General features: G+C 41.7%; 1 protein-coding gene across 1 annotated transcript in view; it reads left to right on the top strand.

Annotated features, from left to right (window-relative positions):
- The first annotated feature begins 7452 nt into the window (after positions 1-7452).
- Positions 7453-18037, top strand: part of MRPS9 (mitochondrial ribosomal protein S9) — a 34175-nt gene continuing 23590 nt past the window's right edge. The window contains exons 1-2 of the mRNA XM_084226389.1: positions 7453-7544; positions 14354-14533. Of these exons, the coding sequence (XP_084082515.1) occupies positions 7455-7544; positions 14354-14533 (270 nt within the window). The 5' untranslated portion in view covers positions 7453-7454. The remainder of the gene's footprint in view (positions 7545-14353; positions 14534-18037) is intronic.

The raw sequence follows: 18037 nt of genomic DNA, 5'->3' as shown, positions 1-18037 counted from the left end.
GATTTCTTTGATGGCTAAAGATGGCAGAGAAAGAGGCGTCAAAACAGGAACTGCTTTTCTACCTGTAGGTCAGGTGGAGAAGAGCAAGTATTCATTAGTGCTTCCTACTCTTCTCAGGATTATTTCCCACGGCTGGAACTTGCGGGAAATAATCAAAGTGGTCACTGTCTGACAGGTTCTCCAGAGGCAGGCAGAAAGCACCTGTAAGTAAAACTAGTTTCCAGGTGCCAGCTTAGTTCTCCAAGAGCAGAGTATTATTTCTGCATTTAGGTTACCTCCTGAACTGATGTGAAACGCCAAAGAAGCTTTGCATGCTTACTTCCCTCTCCAAACATATCCACACAAGATTATTGTGGATTAAGATCTTTACTTGTGCAGCAGAATAACTTCCAGGTGTCACTTTGACTGGGTTTTCAGTATTGGCACACACTGTAGTAGTGCCTTGTTGCTGCAGTAAGAGAGCAGCCAAAAATTATTTGTTCCTTACTCAGAACATCTGGGAAAGACATCTGCAATATGTTAGATAGGTGGTTTTGCTGGACACTTTATGGTCTTGACATAGATTCAATACAGGCACATGATTTGCTTGTTTCGGTAAGAAGTTTTACAGCAGACAACTGCAAATTATTTTCTTTGTTATTTGAATATAATGGTCAGAAAGTAAGAACAGATTTGTGGTGGTTTTTGGTGGGTTTTTTTGTTTTCCTTAATCCAGATCCAATTTGTCATTCTCTTTCCTTGTTATTTCTGGTAAAGATGCATTGTATTTATTTCTTTAGATTTTTCTGTGGAAGCCCTGATGACTCAGAAGCTTCTGCTGCTACAGCTGTTTTAAAACCTGAAAGAATTTAAGTAATAATTTCTTGTACTTCATTATTTCAGAGATTAGTTCAAAGCCTATTAATTAAAGTTAAAGCTTCCTTTTCAGCTCCAAATGGGATGGTATTTTAGTCATTAGTTTCATTTTGAGGGGAGAAAAAATTTAGTTCTGAATAACCACTTGGTCCTCTTTAGAACATCTCCAAGAAGCATAGAAAAGTGCACAGTGCTGCATCTGCCATTTCCTGAACTCCAAAGACACTGAGAGGATCACTTTTATTCTCTAACTGTTCAGCTCCCATCCAGTTCCCAGAAGGTGAGTGCAGTTTTCTCTTAGACTAGCTTGTGGCCAAGGTGACTACAGCTTCCACAACCTGGTCTGCTCAGCAGGATCAGCTGAGTGCCTGGAACCACCGCACTCTATGGGACAGTGCTTGGTCATTGACCATCATGAGCCTGCATGAATTTTAATCCAGCAGGAAAGATGAGAGGCCACAGGAAGACACGTGCCAACCTTCAAAACAGAGAGCTTGCAGTCTGGCAAAGATACTGATGGAGGTCACAACCTCCAGCAGCATCCATAAACTGTAGAATGGCCAATTCCTCATGTTGTCCCAGGGGGGCATGCTCTGAGATGTATTTTCTGGTTTTCTGATGAGGCAGACAGGACTTACAGTGTCTACTCCCTGCCTACAAATGAATCTTGAGAAGCACACACAATCTGAAAAACTACTTTATTCTGAATATATGTTTGTAACCCTTAAAAGAATCAATAATGAAAGGTTTATAAATCTGAACAGATTCAGTAAAGGGAAGAGCAATTTATTTCCTTCTGTGGGATCAAGGAAACAGCTCATGGAAACTGTGTCGAGATGAGGAAGATTATTTGTATTTCTGCTTCCATTTTGGGGTCTTCCAAGCAGCTGTTCTATAGAGGGAAGGTAGCCCTAGTCAATGCTTATGTGACTTGATCAAGGTCACTGTCTCTGGGCCAGACCTTAGGCCTCTTCTATTAGAAGCACAGGCACAGCTTCTGGATATAATGTCAGCTCTGACTCAAAAGATGCTGCTAGGATCAGCAATGACTTTAGTCTAATTTTATTGAGACAGAAAAGTCTGATGCAAACCCTAGTCTAAAGAACAGCTCCAAATGATTCTATTATTGAAATACTGAATCAGCAATAGCAACAGTGATCAACATATGGAGGAAAAGTGTATGGTAGACAAATGACAAAGACACACTACATAGTCTAAAAGCACTTGCTAGCTAAAAATAGGCGTAGACACTGCATTTATATATCTTTGGGCTGACTCTGGCATTCATGTGGGATAAAACTGTCTTCTCTTAAGACGCCTGTTAATTGCATCCATATATGTTCTCCTTCTTTCTTGGAACTGTTTGTAAATTCAGTGGGGTCTACCCAAGCACATAAATTATGGCAGAGCTGAAACATCATACTGCAGAAAAGAATGTTCCCCCAAAAGCCTTGCAGTGCTCAGTGATACCCATAAACTGTGGGGGGAAAAAAACCCCAACCAGCAACCTTTTATTCAGACCATGAAGAAAAGACAAAACAGATGCAGGGCTGTGATCCAAAGTGCAATGAAAATCTGGGTAACACCTTTTTCATTGAGAAAGAAAGTTATGGTAAGGAACAAAACAAAACAAAATAAAACTGCTTTACAAGCAAAGGTCTCTGGCTACTCTTGATTCACTTTTCCTAATTCTATCCTCAGTCCAAACCACTTTCACTACAAAATGAAATAGGATGCCTCTGTATTTGGTGTTGTCAGGTAAATTTGCTTTATTGTTATATTTGATAGTGTTGGAATAAAGATTCTTGAAATCTCTCTTACTACAGAGTTGACTGACAGCCCCCTAAGTGCTGTGCCTTTTATAGCGTAACATAATTGACAACCCTTAGGTAGCTGGTGTATGCAGTCTATGAAATGAAGTGTGCTCCTTCCACATCTGAAGAAAAGTAGGTGCAATGAAATAGCTGTTGTTATTATTAGCCTTTTAAAATAGAATTTATGTGTTTGCATTAAAGAAAGCATGATTTCTGGACATATCAGCCTCAAGCCTTTCAACAGTGATGAGGAAGATCAATGCAAAACAATTTCTGTGTCAAAAAGCACACACATGTCATAAAATATCTGGAAATTACTTAACTGGAACAGAGTTAAAATACTGCTGAATTGTCTGCATTTTTAACATTCATTTTGGTTTTTTTTCCAAACACATACTGATCAGCTTCTCAAACACAAAGCTTTCTGTCAAGACACTCTTTTCCAGTGCTCTCCCTAGACAAAAACTCCAATTCTTTGTTCAGCTCAGGAACTGGGTATTCCTAAACTTGCAGGGCACAAAGACAATCCAGCAAGTGCTCCTAGTTAGGCTCTGAGAAAAGTTCTATCCATATGGATACTGTAACATCCTGAGATTCTGTCACCCAGTCAGCCCCTGTTGAATGCTGTCCCTTTTGGCACATCTGTCCCAGAGCTTCAGCTAAAGTACTTACAGCTTAAGGAAGTAAGGCACAGGGGAAAGAGAACAGAAAACAGTTTATAAGAAGAATAACTTTAGTTCAGGATTCCAAAAGAAATCTACTCTTTTATTTCTGTTTAGGGAAAACATAAAATTTTAGGCATGTCTGCAGAAATGGATTTGGATTAGGGCATCCTGCGAAGTTTTAACCCTCCTACGACCATTTCCTTTGTCTTCTGACGGATGGAGTCCTCCAGGTCTGCTGCAGGTTAGCTTGTTCTGTTGTAAGGCAGCAGGTCTTGCTTCATCAAGTTCTGACCTCTTCTCCTGCATGAGTTCCTCTCATATCTAAGTCTAAGATACACGCTTCAGCTCATTACCGATGAGGAGACTTTTTCTCTGTATATCTGCCCTGTCTTTATGCCTCATCACAGTCTACAACTTTCTTGTGAGGGGTCGAGGAGGGGCAGGCACTGATTTCTTCTCTCAGGTGACCAGTGATAATATTGGAGGGAACAGCTTGAAGCTGTGCCAGGAGAGGGTTAGGTTGGTTATTAGGAAGATGTTCTTCCCCCTTAGGGCAGCTGGAACAGGCTCCCCAGGGAAGCAGTCACAGCACAAAGCCTGACTGAGTTTAAAAAGCATTTGGACAATGCCCTCAGGCACATGGTGTGACTCTTGACGAAGGTCCTGTAGAGGACCAGGAGTTGGACTTGATAATCCTGATGGATCCCTTCCAACTCAACATATTCTGTGATTCTGTAAGCACCTATCACTGGTAGAGTGAAGCCATCAGGCTCAATAGACCTTTAGGCTGGCACAGATTCTTGCCAATTTTTGGACTACTTCTATGAGGCAGTGAGCTGGAGAGCCATACATCTCCAGCACTGCCACCGGGATACCAGTTCCTCAAGCAACTGGTTTTCACACTACCCATACTAGCAACCTGAACTCATGCTATCTACAAATCCCATATCTCTGATTACAAAAGAAGATCCCAAATCTCACTTCAGGATTGTCTGCATGTAGGCTGGTAACATAAGCAATCAGCAACTTTGGACTGGAGCCCAGCCCTAGGTTTGTGCTTAAGAATTTGCATATACTACAGATGCGCCCCTCTGGCTGCACCTGACCCATGCACATGACAGGCTCAGCCTGGTTTCTTATTCTGCTTTCAGTGATTTTTTTACTTCAGAAACCTCGAGCCCCACACAGAGGCACCCTTTTCTTTATGTCAGGCCGTCCTCAAAGACAGCACTCCAAAGCTTTGAATAGTCCCAAATGATACGCTTACTCCTCATTATCTAAGTCTAAAAACAAAAGCAGGTAATGTGCTGCAGGCAACAGTCCCCAGTTCTGTGATTGCACAGAGCATGAATAGCAGGTTGCACAAGGACATGGGTAATCAGGCTCACAATTGAAACAGGTCCCCAGAGCAGAACACTGCCCAGCTGGGCTCAAGAAGGACATCCCTGCCACACAAGTTCCTCAGAGGGCTTAGTGAAGCATTGGGGTAGTTTGCATGGATTAGGTAAGCATCTACAGTCTGTCAACTAAACACAGAGACAGAAAGAGAAGCCCTTTGGAGTTAATCTTGGGATAAGTAGATTAAACATGGTTTTCTTGCATTTCCCTCCACCCCTGTCTTAACAAATTTTGACAGAGGGATGGGGTGCAGGTGGTTGAGCATGCAAATAACCTCTGCTCATTTTTATCCTACCTTCATTTGTGCTAAAAATTGATTTTGAACAGGCAAACCCAGACCCCTGCCACCCAAGCAGAAGCAGAATCTTTCCACTAGAAGAAATATTTCTGGAACATGCTAGCCATGCCTACCACAGAAGTACATTTCCTTCAAAACATCCAAAGTAATAACTACATGCACTCCTGATCAGTCTAGAAAATGGTCACTCAGTGACCAGTGTACAAGTGTCTCCTAGGGGCAAGCAAGCACAGACAAACTCTTTGGTAGAAGCAGGATGGTAGGAAAATACACCTGAAATTTGTGCAAAATCTTCCACCTTGATGGGGTAGCCATCAGTTTCCAAGGGCTGACAGCTCTAACGATCCAAGAGAAACACAACATAGCCCTTAAGTGCTGGACTTCACATACACCACAGTCTCTAGTCAGCAATATGCAAGCGCAATTCTGTAACCTGCAGCTGAAACCATGGGCTGTGTGAACCCCAATGTCTTTGAAATCATGCTCCAGATTGCAAACGCATTCGGGATTTTTTTCATGGTGAGCATAGGAGTAGAAAAATGTAGAAAATCAAGGAAGTTGTATTCACATCAACTAGTTACCAAGAATAAGTGGGCGATATTTTATAGGTGGCCTGCTCCTCAAGCTTAATTGGTGATTAATTATATGTGAGGAATAAAACCCATTCACTCCAGCAGCGCTTTGTTTCTGTAGAGCTGACAGGGGTGAGAAGTAACAATTGCTGAGCACAGTGAGGACTGAAGAGCTCCTCTGCTGCTGAACAAAGCCAAGCTGCAGGGCGACAGATGGCAGATGGGATTCACCATAGGCCGCAAAGAGGCCATACTCATTGCTGGCATTCTCCACCCCTTCAGCTCTGCTGGCTGCTCCAGAAGGTGGGTCAGTGGGACTGTGACCCTGAACCAACCCCCTTTTTCTCTTCTGAGAAACAGCTAGCAGCTAAATGCCATCCCAACACACCCTGTGACTGAGAGCGCGACTGCGGTTCCCAGTGCTTGGCCAGGTGTGCGCAGGAGAGACACTTCACTGCTCTCCTTCAGTGCAGTGTTCACAGCAATCATTTGCACATATCCATGGCAGTAAAGCTGCTGATGTTTTCACTTTCACAGCTGGCAACTGCAAGAATGAATGCACCTTTCCAGGCAGCTCCTCCTTGACCTCCCTGCATGGATGACTTCCTTTGCCCATGGCCAGTTTTCTTATAACCTCTTTTATAACCCAGAGAGGAAACCATACTTTCATCTGCATGAGGGGAAGAAAGGGCAACCCATGAAGAACTTAACAAAAAAAATAAACCTGGAAAAGAAGAGATTCATTTTCAGAATTTCCTCTCAAATAGCAACTCCTCTTAAAAAGAAGGTCCCTGTAAGTCCTAAAGAAAAGCTTCTTAAATTCAGTTTTTAATTCATTTCCACTTCTCCCGTGGTAGAAAAAACTACTGACAAAATCCAATCACCTATAAGGGTATACCCTATGTAACTCAGAGAAACTAGAAACATTCTCAGGCTCCAAGGTTCAGCATCCAGAGACCCTGTCATCCCCCTGGGAGATGACAGGATTGACACCAGTCTCCCCTCAGCAAGAGATGACCGCTGTGTTTCTAAAATACATCATCCAGAGAACGGCAACAGAGCTGGTGAAAAGTCCTATGAGAGGCACCTGAGGGGGCTGGGGCTGTTTAGCCTGGAGAAGAGGCTGCTCAGGGGGAACCCTCTCGCTCTCTACAACCGCCTGAATGGCGGCTGTAGCCAGGTGGGGATCAGCCCCTTCTCCCAGGCAACCCGCGACAGGGCAAGAGGACACGAACTGAAGCTTAAGCCACCGGGGGAGGTTTAGGTTGGACATTAGGAAGAATTTCTTCCCCAAAACGGTGATTAGACATTGGAATGGGCTGTCCGCGCTGGTGTCGGAGTCGCCGTCCCTGGAGGTGTTTAAGGCAAGACTGGACGCGGCACTGAGCGCCATGGTCCGGCTGACACGGCGGTGATTGCCACGGCTTGGACCCCATGACCTCAGAGGTCTTTTCCAACCTAGCTGATCCTGTGATTCCCTGATTTTTTCCCCATGGGAAAAACCCAAACAAACCAGCTCAGAGCTAAGGTGAAATCTGGTTTTTGTTCTCCAGAGCAGTGAGGTTGCCCCAGACACGCTGCAAGTTACAGCGCTGCGTACTCAAACAGCAGTCCGGCTTTCAGCGCTGTCCCTCCGGGACACGAGGCCGCGGCGGGGGTGTCCTGCTGAGCTGGTGGCCACTGTGACTGTCACTCCAGGTAAAAGCCACCACTCTCCCGACGGGGCTGGATTTCAGCAATACCGAGGCGCCGCCGAGCCAAAAGCGACGCCGGCTCCCGACCGCGGCCACAGGCTCGGCCTGTGCAGCAGCGCGCAGGCGCGGCCCGGCCCCGCTCCCGGCCCCGCCCGCCAATGGGAGGGCGGAGCGGCGCGATCATGGCCGCGGCCGTGGGGCGCGTGCTGCCGCTGTGCCGCCGCTGGGGCGCGGGGTCGCGCGCGCAGGTGAGAGCCGGGCGGGCGGTGAGGGCCGGGCACGGCCTCCTCCCGGGCATGGCCCCGCCGGGCACGGCCCCCACGCCGGGCATGGCCCCACGGCGCGACACTGCGTGGGAGGCCCCGGCGTGCTGCTGCCCCTGCTCCTGGGCCGGCGGGGCTGAGGCAGCCCTACGCGGGTGGGGAGTGTCGAGGGCTGGCGCCGCGTTCAGCTCGTCTGTTCCGTGAGCTGTGTTTGTTTCCCTTGATGTGGAGCAGAAGAAGCTTGGTTAAGCCAGGAATTAACAGAGCGGTATATAGAGCAAAGCCGGCGCAAGAAGTGGCAGGTTTTAGGTTGATAATTTTGAATGATAAGTAAAACACAAGAAGTTCCACCTCAACACGAAGAAGAACTTCTTCACAGTGGTGTTGGCAGGGCCTGGAGTCTCCTTCCCCGGGGACCTTCCAAAGCCACCTGGAAGCATTCCTGTGTTGCCTGCTCCAGGTGACCTTGCCTTGGCAGGGGGGTTGGACTGGATGATCCCAGCGATCCTTTCCAACCCTGACAATGCTGTGATTCTGTCAGTGGTTGGTCAGCAGGTGAGTAGATCATGAGGCACAGAATCACAGAAAGATTAGTGTTGGAAAGGATCTTAAAGACCAACTAGTTCCAACTCCCCTTCCGTGGGCAGGGGTATGTCCCACTAGACCAGGTTGCACAAGGACAAGTCTCTGAATACCTACAGTGGAAAGAGAAATGGGCTCTGCAAGTAAGGTAACTTACGATTAAACAGAATCGTTTTGTTTTGGGGGGTAGGGGTGTTCAGCTGATTGCCATTTAATTAAAAAGCTTAGCTGCTGTCAGTATTGTTTGTGCAGTGGTATTTGATACACCTGTATATATATTTAATCAGTGAGCAGCAAGTGGATAAAAAGGCCTGCTGGTAATGCTTTCAAGTTACAAAGCAATTTAGGATAATATGGGCTGAAGAACTGTTGGTGACTGACCTAAACCAAAGCATGGGGTAACAGAAGATGCAGTAAGAAAATGAAATGTAATACCAGAAGGAGCAATTTGAGCTATTTATATTGGTTACATCTAGATTAACTTTACTCATTAGGCATAAAGATCTGGTGCCCATGTGGGTAGTTCTTTATGTAGCAGTCAGGAATACATGCTCTTAAGGTGTGCAAGGAATGACAAAGAATAAAGCTGAAAATACTCTAATACTTGATTCCATTCTCAGTTGGAGTAGTTCATGTTGCTTTGGTTGTCTTGTGTCAGAAATATGATTATGACAGTAACTTGGTTTTCCTGGCGAGGCACATCCTTAAGTTTTAAGATTTGTGTTGTAAATGAGAGAATGTTCTCAAAGGAGATGTCACAGAGGAAGGCAGGACTGGAAGGGGTCTAGAGGGATCATTTATCTATTCCTCTCGCCCCCAGGGAGGGGATCAGTACCTAAGCCTGTGGCTATACACAAATTGTCTAGCTGTCTGTGAACCAAAGGATATGAAGAGAACTAATGGGAGACAGGGCCCAGAAACTTTAGAGACTCTTCTGTCCCTTAGGTGTAGTTAACTTGTGGAACTGTTTGGTGAGAATGTTCAGGGATGCAAGCATTTATGTGAATACAAAAAGCAAGTTGAGAAACTTATAAGAACATTCCACTGAGCACCATTAAAAAAAGAAGATAGTGGCATGCCTGAACTACAGATGGCTGGAAACCAGGCAAGTGCCCTGGGAAAATTATCACTACCTGTTTGTCCTGTCCTTGGGCCTCTCATACAGGCTGTGTTTGAGAACAGGGTAGAGGTTGATGTATCCATGTTGTGACCTGCTATAACAATTTCTTACGTTAAACGTTTACCTGTCCTGACTGTTTGGAAATTATTTTATGATGCTTGTCCTAAAAATACCTTGCAATTTTTTTAGTTCATTACTTCTTGTCTGTCTTAGTGGGAGAAAATATTTAATTTCTTAACTTTAAAGTTTCTTGCATTGAGAGGCAAAATGGAAGAGCAACTTTGTAATTCCAGTTCCCTTAGCATTGACTGAGCAACAGGTGTAGTTTCCTATTCTTCCAATAAGCAAACAGCAGAGATGTAGTGCTATTTATAAAGAAAAAAGGATCTAGCTTAGTTACAATCTATCATTCACACTGATGTGATTGAATAGCTATTCTCAGCAGAAGAGTTCAGAGTTCCTATTTAATTTGATTGGGTTGAGTACTTTGTCTAAATCACTGTGGATGTTACATGTACCAATATCAGACAGAGATTATGGTACTTGGGTGACAGATTTTCTGAACTACAAACTTGAAATTTAAGAGAAGCATTTTTTGCAGTTGTTAACTAAGACACAACTGAAAAGCCTCCTAGTACCTGAAAACTTGTGCCTAAAAACAACCAGATCTGAATTCTGTTCCCTGTTAGACACATCTGACTTCTGCCATGCATTGATGCATTTAGAGCTATTTTTTACTTCCCCACTGTACAGCAAAACTCAATATGTAGATTTGGTTAAACATGCACAGAAAGCAGCGTTTCTGAGCAGGTGAGATGCAGTTCTGTGGTTACCTGCCAAGGGACCTAATTTTGAAAAAAAATCTTCTTCTGATGAAAAACTTTGTGAAATCAGGTATGAAAAATAACATCAAATCACTTATGCATATTTGCTGGCATCTTGTGATGCTTTCCAGTGTGTTTTGCAAAATGCTTCTGAGACATCAATCTGATACTGGTTTGCATGATTAGTTTGTAGGCCAGCTAAAATCTAAGATTGTATTGATGTTGTTTTAAATAAATCAATTAAAACATTTTTGTGAAACAGCGCTCTAGAAATCCAAAACTCACTTATTGAGGAAAAATCAATTATTTAGAAATGGGGATGGCTCTAGCATTTATATTCTGTATAATTGCTATGTAAAAAATTTTTTTTTCTTGTACAACAAGTAAACAGAGGACTGTCTTGCATGTCTGCTGGGTTCAGTAGCAGCAGCTGTGCCAATAGCTGGAGTGTTGGACACTGGGCAGCTTTAGTCATGGCTACTGATGTGGTTATACAGCTCCAGTTCCACATCTCTTAGTGAAGTCCTACCCCAGAGGTAACTTCTTGGTACAAATTTGTTTGTGTACTGCGTGGTTTTCGAAAAGGAGGTGGCTGAAGTCTGCAGTTTAGAGCATGGAACAATCATGGAAATGATGCAACAGTATATGTGCCATGTCATTTGGTGTCATCTTCTGTCTCTGTATCTGTGTCTTGTAAAACAAGCAATTTTGGGCTTGAATTTAAATCTCCTGACTCCATCTTTCCTCCCATTCCAAAAGTACAGGAAACTTGACTTCTCTGTTGTTGTGGTTTATATCTTTGTAACTCCAGTGAAGCAAAATGAACAGGATGAGTAAACAGACAGTCCTAGTTACTTCTCTTCTTGGAAGAAAATAGGCCTGCGAAGTTGCAGTTGTTTGAAAATGATAATTTTTTCGAAGGCAAATTTAACATAAGACAATTTTCTCTTAAGTTTATGGACTCCTGTAAAATCAGGATTTGCCAAACAGTTTTAATTCTAGGTTGCTCAGAAAGTATTTGGGAAGGAATGGTTAATCACAATGAGTTGTGTCCAGAAGTAAAGACTTTGCCTTCTCCCATGTTCTGGTGGAAGAGCATGATCATTGTTAATAAGCATTAATATTATTTTTTAAATGGTGAGGCTGCCGTCTTCAGTAAGGCTTTATGAAATGTGTGAGAAGTGAATGCAAACCTCTGTGGTTTCCTCTACAAAGTAGAGGAGCATGCCTTCTTGTTTGACTGAAATGCCAGAAGCATTTAGCTGTGCTTTGCAGTTTCTCCCTGTGCCACCCATGAAATAGTGCTCTTATCCCAGAAGAGGTAGCCAATACAATAGATATTAATTTACATAAGAGGCTGTTTTCTAATTATGAACAGTTTGTGAGTCCAGGGACTTTTGATTAGTGACGAATTGAAACTAGGGAAGACTATGAATAGCTTGAGGGAAGAACGACAAAAATGAGAAAATTACAATAGAAATTGACAGGAATAAGATGAAAGCAATCTTTTTTTAAAGTATTCTGTTTAAAGCGTACCACAGAGAAAGCTATTTTGGGCCAAGTAATAAGGAATCATATGTTCATTAACAAGAATTACAAATAATTAGTTACTATTAAGACAAGTTAGGCAGAAGATGAATTGAATTCTTTCCTGAGGAGTGACTAGGAGAGAAGAATAGGGAATATGTGGAGATGCCTTTGCTTTCCTCACTGCTTTATAAAGAAATCACCAGAGCCTTGCCTGTGGAAAATGTGTACATTTAAAATTTTGATTATTTTTCTTTTCATTCTGTGTATGTCAGTGCTTTTTCACAGGAAACATGACTATTAATGAGAAAAGAAAAAGGAGGAGACAAACCAGGATTAGTGCTACATGCAATATATATAAGCTGTGGAGAAAATGAAGCAGCAACAGGCTCTTAAGCACCAAATTCTACTTTAGACCTGTTTTAAAATCTTTTCGAGCCGAGGTATATGTTACTTTCCTGAGTTTTATACCCTGAGGGGCAAATCTTTATCTGTCAGGTGAAAGCATAGAGGGTCAGTCCTTTCTGACATGTGTGATCTTATTCAAAGATTACTTTACCTTCTATATCAAACCATGATTATTTTACCTTCTATATCAAACCATGATTATATTAATGAATTCAAGGGACCTATCTTGCAGCCCAGGCATGGGCTATATGCAGGTTTAAGGCTGCATATGGTAGTCTTCATTTCAAATTGAAATTTCAAGGTGAGGTGTTAGTTTTGTGTATGGAACACTGACACAGGCATGGATAGGTAAATTGGTCATGAACAGCTTTACATATGTGCAGCAAATTAGATGAGTTGGATCAGTCCATCCTGGACTGCCAGGTGTCCAAAATGCCAACTGGGCTCTGTGAAAGTAGAAAGAAAAGCTGTGTTTCATTTCCTCTTAATGTAGGGCTTGACCATGTAATGGAGAACACCAAAAGCTTCTTGTCACAGGAGAAGTTCTTGTAAGCTAACTGACATTGCTAACAAACAGAAGGTACAAATTTGCAAATACATTTATGTAACCTTGTTTAGATGGGATGTGTTTGTATTGTGGTTATAACTGGGTTTTGAGATTACTGTTGTATTTGTGTTAGTTACAGGAGGGTAGCAAGTGTTTTATTTTACTTATATTAACTGAACTCAGCTGAATTGAAGGATGAAATCCATCAAAATTCTCAGCATGTCTAAATTGCGCTCTGAAGAAGACAATTCTCATGACTAAGAGAACATTGAATAATTTTGAATACTACCTTTGTTCTGTTCCTTGTAATCAGAACCCTAACTACTTCATATTGCTGCATGTGTTTGTTTTTTAATGTTTTGCTAGAGGTAGACTGAGGCTGCAGCTCCCAGAGCATCAGGGGCAATTTAATAATTTGCTCAAGGAAATGAAGGTAAAGAAAGGACTCCCCTCTGCTTTCTTTCTCCCAGTTCAGTGTTACAGGCACCTTCTTGTTGCAGCTTTGGCAATTCTCTGAAAAGTGAGTTCTGAACTGCTCAGACTTACCAGCTTGGCTGGGGTGAAGCAGAAGTTAGTGTTCTGCCCCATGTAGGCAGCTGAGTTGGCTTGCAGAGGAGTCCTGTGCCAGAGCTGGCACAGGAAGAATAAAGAGAGTGGAGCGAAGAATGCTGGCAGGGGTGAACTGTGCCATGGGTGCTCTCTGCCTTGTGAGGCTGCACTGTCTCCTCACAAAGCCTAGCCATGGTATGTTGAAGGGGTGGGGGTGAAGTCTTTGAGGGTTCTGTGTGATGAACAAAACTTGGCATTTTTCTGAATCAGAAGTGATTCTTTTTCTGTCTTTGCTTTTCTGTCTCACATTGCTTTATTTCTTGTGATTCCCTCCCTCCTCCCACCCACAGAAGACCACACAAATAATCAGTTCTCGTTCAGTTCATAGAATAGTTACGTTGCAGAGAACTTTAATACTAATGTTGAAGAGCCAAAATAGTGCATAATATTGACTCTAGGCCAGAATTGAGGCATTACAGCTCTGTCAATGAAACTCCTGTTTGTCTGGCAGAGAGCATCAGTGAAATTGGTCATCTTAACAGCTGATTATCTTGATAGAAGTGAGACCAAACCTGTGTGCCTGAGAAGGTAACTGCCCTCTGAGTTATGACTTGAGCTGGTGCAGTGCTCAGTAGTATTGGTTGCTGGACTACCCTACTAGTTTTCTAATAGGTCTACTTGAGACAGTGAAGAAGCTTAAGAACCATTCTGGCACTGCAAACAAAGAAGGAACATGCCTTAGCCTTTCCAGAGCTTTTAGCAGTATTTGGTCAGTGGCTTCTGAAAAGCCACTAGGGAGCTGCCCCACATATTCTTATCATACTTTGTTGTGGGATGCCTTTAGGTGAAGGCAAATCCTGATTATTTGCTGAGGATTTTTGTTTTCTTTTGTGATGGGATCTGTTGATCAGTCCTGTTCCTTGCTTTTGCTGGATGTTCCTTACTTAGGATATACTATATTTCTTTCCATCAAAAAAATCTTTTAAATTAGTTGTAATGTGTAAAAATGTGAAGGTTTTAGAATATTTTTATCTGTTCATGGATGTTAAACCATTGGAAGAGAATGGTTTAATGAGTAATAATGCTTTTCCTAGCTTATTCCTGTGATGTGTTGAATCTTGTTATAGATATGAATAACTTGCTGTAGTATTCATGCATTCATTTTATTTAGTGCTCACTATGCCAGAAATGTAAAATAAATCTCTCACTTTTTTTTTTTTTTTTTTTTATCTGTTAGACATTAAGGCTGATCTGTACCACTGCAGCAGTGCAGAGGAAAAATGTAGGAGCCTCAGGACCTGAAAAGTACACGGAGGCATTTATTAAAAAACAGATTGAAGAGTTCAACCTAGGAAAGAGACATTTAGCCAACATGATGGGAGAAGATCCAGAAACTTTTACCCAAGAGGATATTGATGTAAGTACAGTTGCTCTGTTGGAGAAGTAATTTACTGTAGAGTTTCAGATATTGAAAGCACTTTACTTCAGCATGAGCCCCTCAGCTCTCTGTGAATTTTAATCAAACTGTCAGAATAAGCAGGAATGCTGCTATACATTGCAAACATTGCAACTGTGACTGTGAATAGACATTCTGCTTCTGCTACCATGTGAGGTCACACATTCCTGTGTAGAGCTGTATACTATATCTTGTTAAAGCACAGTAGGTTCTTTTGAAAAGTGCTAATGGATAATCCCCTTGATCTCAGGTTATAAGAGGCACTGTAAAGGTTTATGTAGCATTTCAAAACGTTTACTCACAATTTGACCTGCTGTGTATATTTAGGGTTTTCTTGTGTGATACAGTGGTTGCTGGTAATGTATATTAAATTTTATAGGATACTTTATAACCAATGCACTGGTTTAGCTTGAGGATTTTAATGTGGATGTGAATTTAAGCTCATATCAGTACCTACAAACATACTGTTTTATTGTGATTCCCCCTCATGACTGGCAGATGGGTGGCCTCCCCTTTCTCTCAGTCATTTAGACTTATGTAAAGATAAGCTCCCTTTCACTCAGAAAAATGTTTTGTTGCATGAATGTTTCTTTTTTTTCTTTTTTTTTTTTTAATATCTCACCTGGCCTTCACTTCTTTCATATCTGTCTTATTTTATCATACGTCAGAAGTAGGAAGGAGAAATGTCATTTGGTGACGTTCACTCTTAGGTGAAGCTGCATGAAGTCTCATGGCTGAAGTTTTCTTTGCACAGCAGCAACTCTACTGCTGTAGCCAAGGCAGCCCAGTGGGCCAGCAGGGCCCTTAGGAGAGAGTTACTGACATGTAAGTGCAAAGCAAGATGTGTCCATGGTTTAGTTTTTTCAGGGAGTGGAGATTTGTTTGTTGCCTCTCTCAGTGGCAAAATTCTGTCTGCCCATTTGAAAGGTCTTGGCAGTGTGCTTATGCCAAGAAATAATATGTAGGTTGTGATACATGCTCATTTCAAACATGTTTGACAGGCTTCAAAACTAAGTTCTAAAAATAGGTGGCAAAGTGATCCAGAGTAATGGCCTGTTGAGAAAAAGGCTGAAATGAGACTTGAGTTTTATCAAGTATCAGAAAATCCATAAAGGCAGCTTGAGTTCAGGTCACAAATCCATAGGAAGTCAAGCTTTGTGAGTGCAAAGCTATGCACTGGTACTGTGTCTGTGTAGAGAGGCAGGAATCTCTCTGCCCTTCTACAAACAAGTGCCAGTGCAGAGACCCTGCCAGTCTAGGTGTAAGTGGGGAAGGTCAACAGTGAAAGTATTCATTGAGGTTAGCAGTAATACCTGGCTGTTTCTTTACATTGGCTATTTTATTTCTCTGCAAACTGTAAAATTTTCTTTCCATGTATTTTTCAAGTGTTTTTTTCCCTACCTTTAATGACATTTATTTTTTTGAGTTACTTTCTTGTAAACTAAACATGCACCAGTCTACCATGTCCGAATACCTCCCATGTTAATACAGTACAATGATGATGCTGATAGTTCAGTTTGCCTGAAGGGTTAATGGTAGGAGAATGCATTAATCTGTAGCCTGGCTTCCTTCCTTCCTTGACACAGTCTAGCGGGAAGGCTTCTAGAAAGCAAGAAATACAAAATGCCCTTATCTATGTAGTGGTTTCCTCTTTATAAAGCCTCACAGCTATGATCATTTGCACAACAGTAACTAAGCTCCACCATTAGTAAAAGCAGAATCATTCTGGAAATTAGCTTTTACAAATGCAGTGCAGGTGACAAGTATGGGACTGCTTTACAGACTGCTTCCGAAATGATGGAGAAGTGGAGCCAAAAGAGTAGTTTTGTTTGGTGATACCAAGTATCTGCGGTTTGATTTCTTCATATTCCATCAGGTGTTGGGAAGTAATTAGAGTGTGTAATAGTGTCTGCTATGCATAATTAAATTTCTGTTATAAAAATATAAAAGCTCCTTAAGCACTGGCAGGAGAATTACCAAGCTTTACATTTTGAACAGCAGTAATTCTTTCTGATGAGTACTTATATACCTCCATGTCTTCTGCTGTTAATCAGTCTTTGCAGTGTATTTCAAAAGTAGACATCCTAGGATTCTGTCCTTCACTGGAGTTTTAGGTAGAGTTTAATAAAAGCTAAACCTTGTGAAGTTTTAAAAAAGGAAAATAAGTTGACTTACTTGCTAATCCTCGGATGTTGTGGAGGCAGAATTGCCTCTTACTGATACTTTTATTTAGGATTGAAAAGTTAAGCTGTGCATTACAACAGTATTTCTGGAGGAGAAAAAAAAAAATCCAGCAAATTGATATATAACTCTGCACAAGTCTACCAATTGCTTTTTAATTGGTATTATAGACCTCACTCCGAAGCTAGGATGTTTTATTCTCCTATGTGTGAATATGTGCTATGAAGTTTTTCTAATTGATTTGCTTTGCCCATTCCATTTGATGTATCATTTTTCACAATATTTCATAATTTGTGCTCATTTCTAATGAACAGAGTCGTTAGGACAGGCATGTCTAAGTACAACTGACAGCTAACATTAGGTGCCAGATGCAGTTTATAAAGCTATGTAGAACTGCAGAGAACAGTTTAAATAAATTAGCACCTGTACATTAGTCTCACTTGCTGGTAATTTATAAGCGAATCAGTAGAGATGACATTTAGGTAAGTCATTGATCAAGTTAACAGCTGCATACCCACTGCCCAGCTGGGATACCTAATTAATAGAGATTGCAGTCCTGACCTAGTGCTTTTCCCCGTTTGAGTCTGTAATCCTTTTATTTTGTGATTTAACTTCTAACTTACAGTTGCAGTAAACAGCCCACAGCCGTTTTCCACTGTCAGTTCTGTGATATCCCACTTTAAAGCCCAGGAATCTAAGTAAGATTAATACAAGAAGAGTGTCTTAAGCTTCATGACCTATTTATATGCCAGTATTTTTATTATTCATTTTTATGCAGTCACTAAATGCTCTCTCAGATACGAGCTCATCATTAAGGAATACTTGTTCCCTGTAAGAGTTAGTAAAACTCAAAAGCTAAAGATCTGCATTCATTTTTGCTTGTTGTCTGTCTTACGACCTAATAGATTGTTGTCAAGCAGATGGAATAATTTGAACATAAAATATATGTTTTCCTCTACTAGCATTTATACTGTTGGAAAAATACCAGTAAGATAGTTAACTGTGAAAATGTTAAATGTTGAAAGACTTAATTCCTCATCAGGTTTCTTTTAAAAAAATAAGGCTTCTTTCATGAAAAATTGCTTGCATCCAGTTGCAAGGTGACTTGGCACATCTCATTTCTAAATAATGTTCAAATTTTAGCAACACAGAGTGTTAGTAATGAGTGAATATTGGCAAATGTGAAATGTCAGAAATGTTATTCAGAACAAAATGTGTTTCTGAACTGTCTGTTGTCTGCAAGAAGAGTGCCTTGTCCAGCATTGTCCTTACAATAAATAATGG

The sequence above is a fragment of the Fringilla coelebs genome (genome assembly GCF_963513975.1).
Source record: "Fringilla coelebs genome assembly, chromosome: 2".
Lineage (NCBI taxonomy): Eukaryota > Metazoa > Chordata > Aves > Passeriformes > Fringillidae > Fringilla > Fringilla coelebs.
This window is presented reverse-complemented; position numbering and strand designations above follow the sequence as displayed.